The 19,031-nt window shown below is 33.5% G+C and overlaps 1 protein-coding gene across 6 annotated transcripts in view; it reads left to right on the top strand.

Moving 5' to 3' along the window:
- Positions 1-17,927, top strand: part of LOC134529804 (battenin) — a 35,359-nt gene extending 17,432 nt beyond the window's left edge. For all 6 annotated transcript variants that reach the window (XM_063364261.1, XM_063364266.1, XM_063364262.1 and 3 more), the window contains 6 exons: positions 4,191-4,349; positions 5,600-5,743; positions 7,523-7,760; positions 8,976-9,125; positions 12,541-12,681; positions 15,243-17,927. In XM_063364261.1, the coding sequence (XP_063220331.1) occupies positions 4,191-4,349; positions 5,600-5,743; positions 7,523-7,760; positions 8,976-9,125; positions 12,541-12,681; positions 15,243-15,371 (961 nt within the window). In that variant the 3' untranslated portion in view covers positions 15,372-17,927. The remainder of the gene's footprint in view (positions 1-4,190; positions 4,350-5,599; positions 5,744-7,522; positions 7,761-8,975; positions 9,126-12,540; positions 12,682-15,242) is intronic.
- Positions 17,928-19,031: the final 1,104 nt, after the last annotated feature.

Genomic DNA, 19,031 nt, shown 5'->3' with positions numbered 1-19,031 from the left:
CCTTCCTATCTTCCGTGTTAAGTGACAAGCAAACCACTCTATTGCAGCATCAAAAGTGACATGTAGGCCTATACTAAAACATTAATCTGTTGTATGAGTGTCAGAGTGGATAGGTCTTTTGTAGATTCAACCATCAACAAACTTCAGAGACTGAAAGATTTTGAAGGATTAAATGAGAGGGAAATTGCATCATATTTGGAAATGTGTGCAAGTAAAGGTGTCTCAGTTCACACCAAGCCAACAAATGCTGCTCATTTCAAGAACATTAAATTACAGTACCTCCAAACACTAATTGAAAACATTCAAGTCAGATTTACCGATTGTGACATTCTAACATGTTTTTCCATTTTTAACCCTACACATCTTCCATCTCCTCATGACCATCGCTTTGATGTGTATGGAACAGAAGCTATAAAACTGTTGTCTGCAAGATTTGGATTAGAATCAAGACTTTGCCTACAAGAATGGTGTGAAATCAAGCAATACATGGCTGATAACCACAGGAAAAAGACTTGTACAGAAGTGGTCCACTTTCTTTGCACTGACAAAACAATTGGCAGTTTGGTTCCAAATATAGCCAAACTCGCACAAGTGTACAGAGTCATTCCACTTCACACAGCTGACTGTGAGAGAGATTTCTCTCAAATGAAGCTCATAAAAACTGACTTGAGAAACAGACTGAGTGAGTTCACGCTTGATTCCCTGCTTCGCATTTCGCTGGAAGGTCCAGATGTCCAAGACAACCCATTTAAAACTGCAGTTCAGCATTGGGCAGCACAGAAGAACAGAAGAATTCGCTTGAAATAGAAGTGAACGTTAACGATGGTTGAGAAAATTTGGTTAAATTTAAACGGGGGTGTTGTTTTTCCTAAAACAATTGACGTTAAAGTTGTGGTATTTAATTTGCTGTGTCGCCATTTTTTTGCAGGCAACCCACACTCACATTTTCCTAGCTACATCCCTGAAATAGGTATGTGTAATAACAACTCCACAGACGCGAGGATCTGTACCTTGCAAATATTAAAATGAGAGTTAGGAAAATGGCAACCCGACATTGCTTAGAGTGAGTTGTCTGCTTTAAAACACCAGCCAATCATAACATCACTGGCTCACCATATGACTTTCTCTGGCAATCACAAAAATGACTTTATGTAGCACCTGCTTCCAAAAAAAAAATTGACTGCTGTGTCATCACTACGTGAACACTACCACTTCTTCTGCATTATTCTGAAATATAGTTAAAACTTCTGGAAGCCCAAAAATTCTGTGGCATGGAATTGTAAATACAAGATTGGCCAAAAAAGTTAAATAATTTATTATAAAATTTTTTATAATTTTAATTTTAATAATTTATTATATAACTTGAAATTATTATGTGCCACAAGTGTTGCTGACTGTGTATCATTAAGTCTTTTTCATTTTGTTGGCACATCATCTTGTTACAAGTCACAATTGTGCCCGGCTAAGACAATGATCGTTCCTTGACAAAACACGTGAAAAATATTCTGCTGAATGTTTCAGGTAGTTGGGTGTAATTTTGTGTCAGTGATTATTACTCGAAACTGTTGAGGTTGTTTTTATATAAAAGAGTTTGAAATTAATTTTGAAATGAATTCTTCTCCCGACAAAAAATACGAGTCTGTTACACGATTTGTCCAAAAGAAAACACTCGCTTTAGCCAGTCGCTACTCACAGTCCTGTGGCTCCACAGAATTATGTCCCTAGCGACTTCGTCCTCTGCTAGGTACCGAATAAGCGGGAACTGCGTCCCGGAGGACAGACGAACTACCGGAGCCTGCGCGCACGTCTGGAGTTTAACTTCTAACTAAAGTCAGAAAATTAACAAAAAACAAAGGTGAAAGCTTACTGCTCCATGGCCCAGCCCCCAGACATGAAATTATCATTCTCTGTGTACTCATAGAAAGTTTTGACGTGACGTCTAATAAATCGATGAACGCCGGCTGCACGCACGAAAAAGTGTCCCGTTGCGCTCATTGTACACTTGCGCCGCATCTATCTCTCTTCCACTTGATTGGAACAACCATCGATTTGACTTTTTCGAGGCACATTAAACTTTGAAACACTTCCATTCATTTCCTATCATGGTCCTATCCTTAACAGAATAACACAGATTGGAAGAAGTTAAATAGCAAACATGTATAAAAGTTATATTTAAAATAATCTCTTCGTTAAAGTAATAAACATATTTGAATTAATGAGTGCAAACAAAAGTAAATTTATCAATTAAATTGTAGATTTCATTTCACTCCTTCTTTGTATCCATACAAAATAGTGATAATTCAATAAAAATGATTCAATTTTATTCATAAAAGTAAGCAATCATTTCATCAATGTTTTGTTATGACGTTGTCACGTTAAACTATCCTCCGTAAACCGACTTTACAGACAACCAATTTTTTTTTATGAGCTACCTAACGGCACGATCTCTTGGCACAGCACTTTAACAACTAAGGAGGCTACGTGACAGCTTACAACTTCACAGGAAAGAAGCAGTATAGTAACCTCAATGACCAATGACAACACACCTATAACAAGGACGCAACAGTATACAAATTTCCTTACCCTTGCATCGAGGCTTTTGTGCAGGAAACAAAATATACAAAACACAAAGTCTTCTCCGATTCACAATGAAAAAAACCCAGATTATTTTACAGTCACTTTGGGAGCGAACACCTGCTGAGTTGTAGAATGCACCAGAACATCTCTGCGACTCATCAACTGTCTGAAAATTTGTCCGTCTCTCATCCTTCCTTTTTTGGAAATAATACACAATGTTCTAGAATTATAATTATTGTTTCCAAATAAATACAACTGTAAAATTTAGGCATAAGAATAATGTTGAAAGTAAATAAAATACTGAAAAATTAATTTAAGCAAATACTAACCTAGCAAACAAAGTGGAAACCAGTAAAAATATAGTTTAAAAACTTTTATGAACAAAATAACTAACTATCAGAAACTATTATAAAAATATTCATGTCAATCAAATACCAATACAAATCTAGGTCACCATAACCTTGAACTACCGTGTTTTATCGCATTATCGTCGCTAAAATCAAGTTTGAAAAGTAGAAGTGCAACTTTTATGCGAGAAAAGCATTTTTTTGGTGTTTTTTTTTTTTTATAAAAACAAGACATGTTGCATTGAGAGTAAGTTTAATTAAAAAGCAGAGTAGGTATGTAACAAAAACATATTTTGATAAACTTAAATAGAAAATTGAAAAACGTGAGCTGGGACTAACAAAGTGTTCCCATAAGTGTCGTCGTAGTACACACTAACCACGAAAGAGTGCACGCTATCAAATGTAGTTTACTCAGCGTGCATGTTGCTTGCAATTGGCGAGCTATCAATATCAATATTCGACTACCTGCGCTCACTCTATACTTGCATCAACATAACCAAACATGGTGCCAACTAGTGCTACACAGAGGCAATGAAATATTAAAGGTTTAAATGTTTGAAAATGTCTTTAAAAGAAAATATGTACATCAGACAATTTTGTACGTCTGTTAATTAAATAAGTGAGTGGTAAAATCCTAATGAATAATGGATTTAGACTTTAAAATACGTTGTTTTATGGGGGGGGGGGGGGGGGAATATTACATCTTAGGGGGAAAATGGCAGGGCTGAAACATTTGACCGTGTTGGATGGACAGTTGTATTGTGCGGGTACATCTGAACCTAGTTTTACTATAGATGTAATTACTGTATTTTCCCATTATAACTACCACACTGCCTGACAGCAACTTGTCCTGTGATCCTTGGCAAGGTCATGTTTTCAACCTACACAAAACTTTCGGAATCTTAACAGTGGGACCACAAACATTATGCAATTTTTATGTGCAAATTTTTTTTTTACCAAATTTTGACGGTTTAAAATAACAGTGCAACGATTATACGATAAAACATGGTATAATATCAGCTAATATACTACCTTATTGAAAAATATCCATATCACAAGAATCTCTAAAGTTGGGGAGGGCAGGGTACTGGAATGCCACAATCTTTGATAAACAGTTTTATAGTTTGTAGGGGAACAAATTTATGTTTTATATATGAAATATTTATTTATACTGGTGTATTGTTGCAGATGTTTCCATAACGTAAATAATTTTTTTATGATGGTGGTTGTAAAATCTTTAATTATGTTTTTTTTTTTTTTTTTTAGCTTGCGTGTGGCATTGGTGGTTCTATTGGCAACAGCTGGATTTTTGCTGGTCGCACTTGCCTCTGTTGAATGGATGGCTGTGTTAGGTGTACTTTGTACATCTTTGGGGTCTGGCTTGGGAGAAGTTACATTTCTTTCATACAGTACTTACTTTGACAGGTTAGTATTGCATTACAGGAAATGTAGTTATTACATAGTATCTATGAATAGAGTTATATTTGTCTTTAATTTATATATGTACATATTTAATTTTTATTTTTATCACATGTTGTGCCAGTATTATTTAGAAGGGCTTTACTTTATTCACCATGCTTCCACCCCTCTTCTCTGGTCGGTGAACGTGCCATACTCAGCACACGTATCAGTACACACGTTGCATCTGTGGAGATTGGACGTGTTCACCTCGCCTGAGGTTTCATTGCTCGGCGTGCTTGATCCATAATTCTGTTTTTTTAAATTTTTGTCATATAAAACATTTGCCTGTCTTGGTGGATGACTGCTTGAGTAAATTATTCTTCCTGACTTATGTGGCTTTGAAACTAATGCAATGATTTCTGTTTGGCCGCAAGGGTGACCGAATTTCCAGTATGCAGATTTGTGCTGCAAGGAGTTTTATACGTATTTTAATTATTCTTTGTAGCAAGGGTGTGTGAAGTACAGCATGGAATTTAACATGTTATACCGTGAACTAGTGTTTGCTTCCAACCACATGGTTGCAATCTCTAGTTATCAGTTGTGTGTGACACCTTAGGAGCACACGGGATAGGTCATAGAGTACGCGTGTCCGACGCGAAGAGCGGACCAGGTCTTTGTTAATTAAGGCGAGTTTCTTACCCCATTAGCAACGACCATGCTAGGTGAATAATTTCCTTAATGCATGTCAATTGGCACCCTGAACATGGGGCTTAACATACACGACCAGGGCACTTCAAGGTAAAACAGTAATACAGATAAGATAGATATTGTACTAACTACTTAATGTTACAAACATTTAAATAATATTGAAAAGTGAAACAAAAATGTGTTTTAATGAACATGGTTATGCTAGTAAAGTTATTATAAAATAGAGTAAATCTTTCTATCTTGGCCTTGTTTCTGTAATACCGCATTCTAGGTGAGTGGGCAAATCTTCTGTTTTTGTTTGGTATCTGTACAAGATGCTTTAAGTGATCAAAAAGGAATTACTTAAGTACTGTACCTGCAAGTTCTACTTCATCTCTACTTGTAAACCTAATGTGGATGACCTGAATGCCTGAAAGCAGAAATGGATTGATACAGGTGTGGCAAAAATACTTGGGGAGATTACAACATGTGTGTAGCAAATAAGTAGTCTCTTTTGAATTACAGTTCAAGTTTTGGTTCTTATTCATTTAGCTTTTTGTAATATTTATGTATATTTTTTTTTTCAGAAATGTTGTATCCACCTGGTCTTCAGGCACAGGCGGTGCTGGTATATTTGGTGCTGGTTCATATGCAGGTCTGATAGCTCTGGGAATGAAACCAGCCAATGCTTTGCTAGTTATGTTGATAGTCCCTTTGATTATGAGTGCATCGTGAGTATTTAAACATTTCTTATATAGATAATTTTTTTTCCTGCTTTATTAGAAATATGGTAGGTTTTAGAAATACTGAGCTTGAAAAAAAGGTTTTGGTTCAAATAATTGAACTGTATTCAGGAGAATGTAAAGCTTCTAGAAGTACAACTGAATCTACCTATTTGTGAAAACTTGAGCTTTACCCCTGTATGAGGGTTGTAACTTAATTATTGGCAACACTTCTGTAGAGACGCCATGTTGTGGAACAAATAATTTTGCTTATACCACATGTTAGTTACATACCTACCTTACCTCAGGACAAATGGACTGTCCCTTCCCACATCACACGCATGCGCACTGACAAGAAAAACAGGGCCTGTGTTAGCGTGACAGTTCATCAAGGTCTGCAAGACGTTTGAGGGGAATCTGCATTGCCTTGCAGAACAGCGGCAAGGTGGGTAAAAGTCTTCAGTGAGGGATGCCAAAATGTGGCTGACATGCGTCGACCAGGTTACCCTAGTGTCAGTGAAGAAGAAGTGTATGCTCTTGCCGTGTTACTGGACAGTGATCGACGCCATACGATTTGTGAGCTGGCCCGAGAGACAGGATTAGCGCATACAACTTTGCTTCACATTCTGAAGGAACGCTTGGACATTGAGAAAAATTGCATCATGATGAGTTCCACATGATTTGACGTAAATGCAGAAATGATTACGATATGATGCAGCTCATAACCAATTGGAGTGCTATGAGCGTGAAGGAGAGACTTTTTTACGCCGTATCATTACGCTGAATGAGACATGAGACAAGCCACGACTGAAACGCTAACCGAACTAATGACGTCGTTACTGGTCACCCCGAAAATCAAAAGTTCGTCAGAATCCCAGCAGTGTGAAAATTATGGTGATTCTTGTGTACGACTGTGATGTTTTCATCCAAACGCATACCGTTCCCCCCACAGCAGACTGTCAATGTGCAGCATTACTGTTCATTTTTGGAGCACAACCTACCACCAGCTTTAAGAAAGAAGCGGTGAAACTTTCTGCAGAACCCACCCATCATTTTGCACGACAATGCTCGGCTGGATGCAGTGCAAGCTGTGGCTAATATGTTCGATCAATGGGACTTGGAAGTGATTTAACATCCTCCATACTCCCCGGACTTAAGCCCTTGTGACTTTGACTATATTCCTAAGATGAAGGAACCAACCGCTTCAGAACTGTTCCAGAGATTCTTCAGGCAGTAGGGCGCTCAGTTGAAACTGTCAACACAACAGGTGCTGCTAAAGGTGTCCTACGACTTCCACAGCGCTGACAATGGGTTGTACACAATGCTGGTGACTACATTGAAGGACAGTGAAACCCGGTAACATGTATCTCTTTTGTATCAGTTGTAAATAAATAGTTGCCACTATTGAAGTTCCAACCCTCATACTTCAATTTTAAATGTAAGTTTTTCTAATCATTCCAAAATGTTTTTCATTTTAGCCTGGTTTTTGGCTGTATATAAGAGAAATAGAAAATACTTTTAGAGTTTAAACAATTATATTTATAAAATATTTTTTAAAATTAAATTTTCAGGTAGCAATTTAAATTGGTATTTATTTTGCAACCATCTATCATAACATTATAGTTTAGTGCAAACTGCAATAATGTATTTAATTTGATAACTTTGGTCATAAAATGTGAATAAGTAATTTTAAAACTAATCTTCATGATATATTAAACTTGTTTTTTAAGTTGAGTAATTTAATAATTTTTATGAATTATGCTTTACTCTCTTTTTATTTTATTTTAGATTTTGGATACTTTTACAGCATCCAGAAAAAAATGACGTTAAGGCACTCGTAAAATTAGAAAAATATTCCATGCAACCAAGCACTGTTGCAGAAGCATCATCAAACATGGAAGCAAGTAAAACGATGAAACCTGTGATGAGTCTGAAGGAAAAACTACTTTTCATACCTTCACTCTGCAAATACATGCTTCCTCTTACTGCAGTCTACTTGTTTGAATACTTCATCAACCAAGGATTGGTAAAGTGGTTACAGTTTTTGAGTTTTATTTTATTATTTAGATGACTGAGTGGGGAGACAAAAGTTCTATAATAACAATTTGGAAGAAAAAATTAGTTTTATATTATTATGATTTGGGACTATGATTATGTAGTGGTCAGAGTATTGGCATTGTGGAAACAGAGTGTTAACTTTGCCATTGGTTGGTGGAATTTTTTCCAGGATACTCTTACATACCTAACCTTTGCATTCTGTAAATTCTTTATCAAAATGCCTTGTTCCATGTCTTTTTCATGAGAACAGCAGATATCTACAAGCTATCAGCTCGGAGTCAGCCACTTCTTGGTTGATGACGAACCCTTTGGTTCACCCCTTGTACTTCATGCATTGGATGATGTTTTTACTGCAATAAATGAATTTTTTTTATGATAGTTACCACGAACAAGTATTATGTTACTATATACAGTTGACATAATTGCTGAGGCATCACACTAATGTGATGAGGCTTAGTAATTCAGTGATATCCCACATCATTACACAAAGATCATAATGACATAAATATTTTTGCTACTTTGTTCATCTATGTCAAGAAGTCAAACTTTTATTCCCGCTTACATACATTTATAACTAAAAATCATCCCTGTACCAATGCATAGACTTAAAAGTTATTCTAACCACTCTGAGTCATATTAGTAGTTTGTGATGAAGCATTAGCATTTCTAGTAAACAATGGTACAAAGCAGCACCTAGATAGAATAGTAGTTTATAAGTAAGTTTTGTCTACTTTCACAGGGTGTTTATATGTTCAAAACTACAAAAATTTGTATGCAGAATTATTTTTGAAAAACATATGGAAAACACCTGAATCTATCTGGTAGCAACTTCAAGCAAAATTAATCTTTTTACAGAAATAAAAATGTCAATTGTGGATATACATTTTCCAAAACTGGAAAGTCCTCAGTGGCTGTGATTTCTTAGGCATCATGGTCATATGAAAAGAATCTAAACTGATAATAGGGTAACAAATTTTCCTGGTGTACTAAAGGATCTGATCATTGTTTCAAGACCATTATTATTGAGTCTACAATGATAATGTCCCATTACTTTTATTCTTCCAGAGCTTTACAATGTAGTTTAAAACACAGAATTATGTTGCCCAAATTATGTATTTTGCAAATTTTACAGTCTTGTTTTTTTTTTAATTTTTTTTTTTAAATATTCTTTAATTTTTTACAGTTTGAGTTAATTGAATTCTACAATACCTGGTTGACACACAAGGAGCAGTACCGATGGTTGCAACTGATTTATCAGATTGGAGTTTTTATATCACGTTCTTCGGTTAATATTGTCACCATTTCTCATATTTGGGTAATGGCAGTTTTACAGGTAAGAATAAAATGGATTTTCAATTTGGCTTGTCACATAAAAAAAAATTTACTTAAGTATTCAGGAATGTTAATTTGTATAAGTAAATTATTTTGTTAGAAAGCTAGTTTTTAAAAAGAAACTGTGTTATTAATCAAACATGTATGTATTCAGCTCTGCAGTTCCGAAAATTATTGTAACAGACAATTACCCGTGTGATAATACACAGTTCTTGCAGACAAACTGCCCTGGTCAGCAATATGAGGCCCCAGTGAATGCTGGGTATCTGATTTCACTTTGCACTCTCTCTTGATGACCATGGTACGTTACACGTGTTTGTAGGTAGTACAGCACTCTCAAAGGGAATCACAATGTGCAAAGCCCAAAATAAACACTAAGTTACTTTTCTGCATATTTCCTTCATTTTTTTTCTTTTTTTTTTCAACTTTTTAAAACAAACATTTCATGGTTCCCCAAAAAAAATGGTCATTTCTTAGAGAGAGGTCATTATAGACTGTATTAACCAGGGACAGGAAAGTTACTTTTAAAATGTAACTCAGTTACAGTTACAAATACTCCATTGGAAATGTAACCCTGTTACAACTACAAGTTACACTACTGAAAATAAACCAGTTACAGTTACAGTTCTGAGAAAAGTAACTGTAAGTTACTTTAACAGTTACTTTGTGAAAAACTAAAAATGTGATACGTAATATTGTTATAATTAAAAGCTAATAAAACATATTGTGTTTACTAAAGATATGTTTATTTAAACTGAAATTTTTTTTTTAAATAGGTCTTAAATTACATTGAGTAATTAGTTCACACTACAAAATTGTTCGCAGCACCACACAACAAACACTTCACAATAAGGTTATTTTTATCACTCGACCGAACTTCGAAAAAATTAGAATATGAAGGCCATGGCAACGAAAGTTCTGGACTGCTTTCTCGGCTTCTCGCTTCATTAGATTCTGTCATTGCGTTCGCGCATGTGCACAGGTAGGTTAATTAATTAAACAGCACAGCAGTAAACCAGCATGTCTCAAATATTAAATAAATGACAATCAAAATATGAGCGCAGGCTAGCCAACAGCAGTTTTACAAGTACAAGCAATACCATCGCAAATAATATGCTTGTCGGGATTTTCATTCTGGGATTGAAAAAATCAACAAATCGTTCGTTCAATAAGAAATACATTTAAGGCAGAAAAATGTAATTCAGTTACAGTTACTGAAAACTTAATATATTGCGTTACCATGATCGTTACCATAAAAAGTAACTGTTACAAATAACGTCGTTACTAGTAGCGCGTTACTTCCAGTCCCTGGTATTAACATATTATTGCAAGTTACATAACACCACTTCTAAAAATGTCTAAAAACAAAACAGTTGTGGTAAAATGTGTGGCAGGTGGTTCCATTGACTAACATGTTTTTCGCCAAAGTTCCAAAAATAAATACTCGTAGAACAAAGTACGGAAGCACAGAGTCCCTTTCATTGACAATATTTTTTTCTATTGGTACCACACTCTTAGGTGATTTCCATTGTCATAGTAAACAGTTCAACTTTAACATGAGAGAAACAACATTTTTCATGGGAAATGTGTTGATTAAATTGTTAAAATTGTGGGGAAAAAAAGTTGTGAAGCTACTGTTTGTGAAAATATCATGTTCCTTTTTACAGAAAACTAAAACTCGACTGGGCTTTTTAAATGTTAAATATGTAATTCAAAATAATAATTAGAGTCGGTTCTTGCAAATCCCTGCACTTTTTGTTGATGCATCACAACCACCTCCATCTCATTGTATCCATCGTTCTATTGTGATTCATTGTGATTCCAGAATGACATTCTACTGGCTTACATTTCTCATATGTTGAAAACTGAATTACTTCAGGCTGATCCTTTTTGGATGAGTTTTGCATCACCCTAGCCATTTTCAGCATAATGCCCCATGTCTTTTAATGAAACTCATGGTATTGCCCCTAATTCATTACAGGTAAATAGATCACTAATCAAATACATTTTCTCCATAAGTATGTTCGTTAAACAAAATAATTTGTTTTCCAACAATTGAAATTAGTTTTCCAACAATTGACTACCATTTCAGTCAATACACTTTTGCAGTTAGAATTAATTTACAGAATTTATTATGTTTCTAAATACATTTAAAGTATAGTAAGACAAACATTTGGAGTACATGTTGCATAAACATCCAAGAATAAAAATACAATGTGAAATTATTCATGAGCTGTATCGTTGACATAATAGGCCCTAGGCATAACATTTCCGTACTAAGTGGGCACTAAAAGTATTTATGAGATACTAAGTAATTTTATTATTAATCTATAAGCTCTGTTTCAATGCCTAATAAGATTAAAAATGCACAAACGTTACATTTTCTTTAAACAAGAATTATTTAACCTGGTAAAATAACTCAATTTTTTTTTACGTAATGAATTTTTGCTAACGATAGCACTTAATGCTAACTATGTGACTTCACAGGATCACTGTGTAGTAGGCGGTAGATAAAAATTCCCTGGCCTTTCTCACCAGAGTTGTTGCTGAGTGCTGACTTTTGGGACGGCGTAATATAGACATTGGCTGAACACACACGGGTGTTGGAAATATTTCTGCATCATACAAATCATTTTCAAATTTAATTGGGTTCAATTAAATAGGCATTGAAGGAACTGAAAAGCTGTTAGGGAATGGGTAAGATATTTTTTGATTCTCCATATTATTAATTTTTTGTACTGTTTTTAATGCTACAAAAGTTCCATGGCATTGAAAATTAAAAATTCACATATATTAACAAGGGTTCTCCTTCTAATATTGCCCTAATACATTGGCATTGTTACTTCAAAACCATGTAAATTGAGCGCATTACTTTGAAAAGTGGATGTATTTTTATGACAGGTGATATCACACAGTATATTTTTGAAATGCTTCAGTAGCCCATTTAGCTTCAGTTATAGTTGTGTGAGTGAAACGTAATAATTGTAACGTCATGTTAATTTACATGTTTTTCAAAACAGCAAGATTGATACATCACAAAGTAACATTTATTTAATGTACATTTGGTGCAGTCCATGGTACACCCGCTACACCTTTACATACTACAGACGTCGTCTGTTAGCACTCATGGTTATAGGTATCTAAACACAGTGCCGTGCTATCTACGGCTATGCTATTTGTTACACACACAGTGTGGCACGTGGATTATGCTGGAGTGGAAGTATACATAGTGTGGCCGTACTACTTTCCTAGTAACAATCAAAATGTATTGTACTTCTGTGACTGTGTATAGTTTTTAGAGAGAGTGAGAGATAAAGAGATTTTGTTCGTTTTATGTATGTTTAAGACATGATTGTTTTTTAAAATGTGGTTTTCCAATTGCCATAGTTATCACATTTTTTTTTTTTTATGTCTAGTTCCTGAACGTGATTCTTTTTACATTCCAAGTATTGTATGAATTCATTCCTAACATTTGGATTGTATTTGCTATTGTATTATGGGAGGGACTGCTTGGAGGAGCAGCATACGTCAACACATTCTACAGAATATCAGTGGAGGTAAATGCTTTATGATAACTTCAGTTATTTTACTCTCTAGTTGTTAATCTAACATAAGTATGTACTTCATATAAGCACTAAAATTTTATAAAAAGTCAACAAGTTCTGTTATTCAAGGTTCTAAACTTAAACCGTTGCAATTTGCTGGTATGCATTTGCCATCTCTAAAAATATTGTGTGTTGTGAATGTTTTGTATCTGTGGTAGTTTAATTATAATTAATAAATGTTATGTATTAAAATTTGTATTCAATTAACTTGTGATACAAACTTTTCATCTTAGACAACCTTCTTCTGTACAGTCAGCCTAAAGCATCTAACATTTTCTCCAGTCTTTTTTCTTATATTAAACAGTGCAAATCCATAGATGCTTTCTCATGGAAATGAAATGGAAATCGACAGGTAGTGTTCCGCTGGCGACAGGGTCTACATGGATGGAATGGGACCGACACTCACAGGAACCTGTCGTCGAGACTGTCGTTTCTCATGGAACTATCAAATCTAATTTATTTCTGATTAAAAACTTGCGCCGTTTAGAGATGGCTATTGTTGTCCAAAATTAATTTTATGATCTTGAGGCCACCATATTTATTTCAGACTTCGGCAAATAATTTTTTTTTCACTGTATTTGTACAATTTTTTAGCGTAGGAATGTTTGATTTACCAAGCTGCAGTTGTGCCCTGCGGAGTATAGAGTACGTTAATGAGCTTAAGCACGCCTAATATGTTGGGACAAGATTTTATGGTGAGTTACAATAAAACCTAAATAACACCGCAAAGTAAGTCATTATACCATATAAAAGAACAGTGTAATGCAAATAAATATACACCATATAGCATTAAAATGTATGCCAAATCATCCTACTACGCAGAATTTAGAAAACATTAAAACTCAAATCACAAATATATGTTCTTTTATCATATTAAACTCAATTAATGTCATTTATATGAAGTTTGTACTATGGATCCAATGGATAGGAAAAGAAAAACATATTTATTTGATCGTGCATCTGTAACATTTTAATATTCAAACAAATGCTTGGCAATTTGTTTTTATTGAGTAATTTTTTCATAGACGTGCTTATTACAACTTATTTTATTTTTAAAATGTTTCGTGTATCACCGTGAAGTCGACTACTTTTTGGTGGAATTAAGGTTAGGAAACATTTTAGTGCCATATTTGCTAAACTATATGAAATCTTTATGAATAACAGAATTTATTAAAATATTAACGAGAACACAGAAATCTCTGGTTTTAAAATATAAAACTCTAAAATCTTGTCTTTGCTATAGGGCTATAGGGCTTATTCCCAGTGACCAAAACCTGGCGTTAGACTGCGAACAAATCATATGCAGCAACATACCGAGGGTATGTTATGCAGGATTGCAATGAACAGTTAACAAGATTAGCTCATTACAATATTACAATGCTGTTAAATGGGGAAATTAGCTTTACAAAGGTCTTTGGGATTACTTGTTGTAATCAATGATGGGTCAATAGAGTATGTTGTAAAAAAATTCATTATATCATTTTGTAACATTCATAAAACGTGTCTCGCTTGACTCATTTTTATGAGCACTGATTGGTACCCAAGTAGTTCATAGTCCACTTAGTCAGTGCTGAAGTGATCCTGTCACCGTAAGCCTTTGTACTACTGTTTGATAGTTTTGCACTCAAAATCATTCCTGGTTAGTCCCGTTTAATGTTACTGGAAATTCACTCAGTTCTAGTTTGCACTCGGCAAGAAAATAATCAATTAAATGCAGCTCGCTATATATATACTTTTGTTAAGTAGAATAAGGGAATATTATTTTTTGTCTCTCAGTTCACATCTTTTACTGATCCCTAGACCTATGACACTGGCCAATTTGTCATATTTTTGAAATATTATAACCTTTGTAGTCTATAATATGAGAAATAAGAAATGACATGTTATTTTATCATATTGGTATAAAACTTAGCATAGAATGGAGGGTGATAAGATATCTACCATTTATTGAATTTTTAGTAAATTTTATACAAATTGTAAAGATTGATAGTACTATACCAGCTTCATTTAATACCTAAGTCAATATGGATACGTAATATTTAATTTCATTGAATTGTATCTGGCCAAGAGATCAAAATATTAGTGGCATGATAAAATCACATGAATAATTAATGTAAATTTATTATATTATCTAAAAAGTAATTTTGGTTTAATCTATTTTTCCTAATTTTAATTTATTTCTTTATTCTAAATAATGGGCTATGTACATTTTATAAATAAAAATAAGTGTTTACAAAGTAATTGTTGTTTTCAGTACACCTAGTTAACCCTATGGTTATATGAATCTGAGGAAACTGTGAAGAGTAGCCTGTGTGGTTTGGTTGTGGGAGGCTATGTTTACTAATGATATAGCCTATAGGAACTTTAAGTGTTGGCTCTAAAAATAGTCACAGTTTTTCCAAGTGTAGGTAATACACTAAAATGGTAATGTTATAATGTTACGATAGTTAATACTTAGGAATCCTGATATTCTGGTGTGAAATGAGTGTATTAATTTTCTTTTAATTTCACAGGTTCCAAAAGAAAAGCGTGAATTCTCCATAGGAATCACAACCTTGTCTGATGCAGTTGGAATCTGTCTTGCAGGATTCATATCTATACCTGTTCACAACATTTTGTGTAATTTACCCAAGCCTGCTTAATGCAATGCCATATTGCATTAGGTAGACATTCTGGTGTTTCTTGTATATCACAGCATTAAGAAAACATCAATTATACTAGAGAATATTTTTATATATACATTTTTTAATAATGGTGTTGATGAAAATGCTTGTTTTTTAAAAATAAAAGTACAGTATTTGTATCAACAAAAAAAAAACTGTTGCATGATATAGTCAATTTTAGCAGATATTTATGTGACTAATTACTTGTACACCAATTGTATTATTTCTGTAAGAAATAAGGGTGTGATAATATCAAAGAACAGGTTTCTGAATGTTGTTACCCATTATTTATATAATTGTGCATGTCTAATTATTTTCCCTGTTTATAAAGAAACATGAAACACATGAAGGTGTTATAATAATAGGTTGAGGGAAGTCACATTCTTATTTTAGCTCATTACTATAATTATAAAGGAATAAAAATGCAAGAAGTTAGAAATTCTTTGAGACATCAAAATTATGTCAGTATTTGTAACCTTAAAGTTATCATTGGCCTACATTTTGCTGATGCATGTGTTGTATGGTCTTTAACCCAAAGGCCATATTGATCCAATTTGGCTTTCAGATTAGTTTGTGTGAATCGAGCCTCTTCTGGCAGAATTATTGGAAGTATGAACAGCTTAAAGCAAACAAAACACAGTGGTGACTGTAAGCAGAAGTTAATTGTGGTGTGTGGCCATTTTCGATCCACCTCAGTAGCCAGCACTGCCACTTATAATAACCAGCTAAAAATTATGTACAAGTACATAATCTGTCTTCAGTATTAACAGTCTGAGCTTGCAGACACTGATGTACCTACTAATAGGGCCATACTTACCGATTCTGTACTGGGTGCGTGTCCTTGGTGTCACCTTGCTGACCTCTTTGTGTTTCCCCTCTTCCCCCTCCCCTCATTTTGCCAGCTGTTCCAACCCTTCCCCTACTTGCCCTGTCACAAGCTTCTTGTAGTGCTCAAATATGCTTGTATCCCTTGTCATTGTTGCATTCATTACCTGGTGCCGCATGGGTTGGAAGTTACGGCTGTTAAATAATTTCAGTTTGTTAGGTTTTGTGGACTGTGGTGGTCATGCGTGTAAATATTTTTTCGTGTTCCGAAATTCTTGTTTCGGCTTACCACCTAAATTTAGTTATGTTTTGATGTTGTGTGTGAGCCGTGATATTTTTTTAACAGCCTCTTTCGTGTTTTGTCATGACGAGTCTCAGTGTGTCTCCCAGCGAGTTGAAGTCCTTTCGTACGTCCTGTATTTTCTAGGTCTAACTGTTTTGTGAACACATCATCATGATTATGTCTTTGAAATTCTATATCATACTTTGTTCTTACCTGAAATCATAACCAGCATGTGTTCCTTAATGTTTTTGAATGTGCTGTAAATTGGTAACATGAGCGTTGTAGAGAGTTACGATCCCAGCTGTTTGACTAAGTTATTGATAAACTGGCTAATAACCGTGGCTTCGCTCTTGCAGTTTCAGAGTAGTGCTAATATCTTACCATTGAAATAGAAGTATGTAATTAATTCCAAATCTTTTTAGTTAATAAATAGACATAATATATTGTCAGGTGCATAAAGAATTTATTTCATAACAAAAACATTTAAGAATGATGATTTTGTAAGTAGTTTTTCATAGGCCTTATTAATTTTTAGTATAGATTAAGTATCTTATTTTAAAAGTTCTGTTTTAGAGTGTTTGAGGATATATTTTACCTTGATGAAATCACACTTGCTATTCATTTCATGAGGTAGACAAATTTAAAAAATTGTTAAACATGCACCTATTTCATTTTATCTAAGTTTATGCCATCGTTTACACTAACACTTTCATTTACTATGGTTATAGGTATGCTTAGAATAATTAAATAATTTCACCTTATCACAAACACCTCTCATTATTTAAGGCTTTTTGATACAATATAATCTATATTTGAAATGTAGAGTATAAATATCAAATTTCTTATCCAACGTGTTAGTTGATTCTAAGTTTACTTAGTATTACTTAAAAAAAATTCCCTAAAATTGTTTACCCCTGTCTTATATTCCCACACAAAATCAACGTAAAAATAAGAACAAAGTAAATATGGCAATATCCGTTAACCAAACAAAAAACCAAAACCATCCCATTTTATTATTTTTACCACAGATGTAAATTTCAAGATAATTATAATAAACTTAAATTTATATTGAGTTAAATTTTATCTTACAAATACTGATTTAGAGAATTCCATAACTTTTTAATTTTTTAAATAATATTAACCCCTGTTACAACTGAGGTGATATTTCGGAGAATGTTGAGTAAGCGAAGGTTGCTTAAGGTATGTTTATTTATCATTTCCAGTATCTTAAATCAAGTTTGATCTGATCAGATTATATATATTTTTAATTTAAAGTTAAAACCATATTTCCAATATTTTATCCTTCAAAAAGTATAACTTCAGCAAGTTGTAAAAAGGAGTTGGTAGATTTTTCATGTTTATGAATGATACCACATAACTTACACTCCACTTGATTAGCTTCAAAGGTACAAATTTTATAGTAATGTGTATGTATATATATATATATATATATATATATATATATATATATATATATATATATATATATATATATATATATATATATATATATATATATATATATATATATATATATAAAATCATCTTTTCACCCCTTTTGTTGTTGAATACAGAAAAATGGTGAAGTTTAAAACATGATATTAAATCACAGTTTTGTACATTATTCTTGCTCAGTTTCTTACCTTTATCTTAATTTGCTTGGATATATGATTTATTACTATAAATCTTATGTGCCCCATTTCACTGCCTTTGGAGTCAAAGATCGAAAAATGGTTAACGTACTATACGTAGTTAGTTATGTACGTTAGTCCTGTTAAGTTTCTTACATCCAGCTTTATGTGTTTGGAGATATGAATTTTTTATGATAAAACAAAACTTACTTCATTTTCAAACCCTTAAAAGACAAAATCTGAAAACTGAAAAATAATACAAGTGTAACTCTATATGCTTGTTCATTCTTAATTTCTAACCCTTAGATCTAGTAGATTTGGAGATAGGTATTTTTTTTTTTTTTTAGGGGAAGTATCTTGCAAATAAGTAAAACAATAACCTATAACCTGGAGAAAACATAATGTTTTTTGTGAAAACATTGGGGTCTACTTTTCTAATTAAGAGGCTGAAACATGGTTTCCATTTCCATAACTATTATCATTGTATTTCTCAGTCGAGATGCGAATGCAAGCAATAAACAAACATATCTTAGATTTCATTGAAATGTATGCCTAAGACAGAAATGTTCAGTTCTTGGGATGAAATATCATTTTAATGATCCTTTGTTCTTTCTGGGGAAAATATAGAGCTGGGTGATCCTTGATAAAAGCAGATTCGGAACTGCTGACTACCAACAGCTATCAATTGGCTAAATTAATTAGATAACTTAATAATCATATATTAACCTCTTACATGAATTCACATTTATTAAAATACCTACTTCTTTAGAAACTATAGACAGAAGTGAAAAAAAATTATATCAATAACAGTCTTTTTCTGCACCAATCAACAGATGCAACTTTCCTTTAAACTCAAAACACCTATAGTAAAATCCATTACCTAATTCAAACAAAGTGTTA

Source organism: Bacillus rossius, chromosome 2, assembly GCF_032445375.1.
Source record: "Bacillus rossius redtenbacheri isolate Brsri chromosome 2, Brsri_v3, whole genome shotgun sequence".
Classification (NCBI taxonomy): domain Eukaryota; kingdom Metazoa; phylum Arthropoda; class Insecta; order Phasmatodea; family Bacillidae; genus Bacillus; species Bacillus rossius.
Note: the sequence above shows the minus strand (reverse complement) of the source record. Positions and strands in the feature narration are given on the sequence as shown.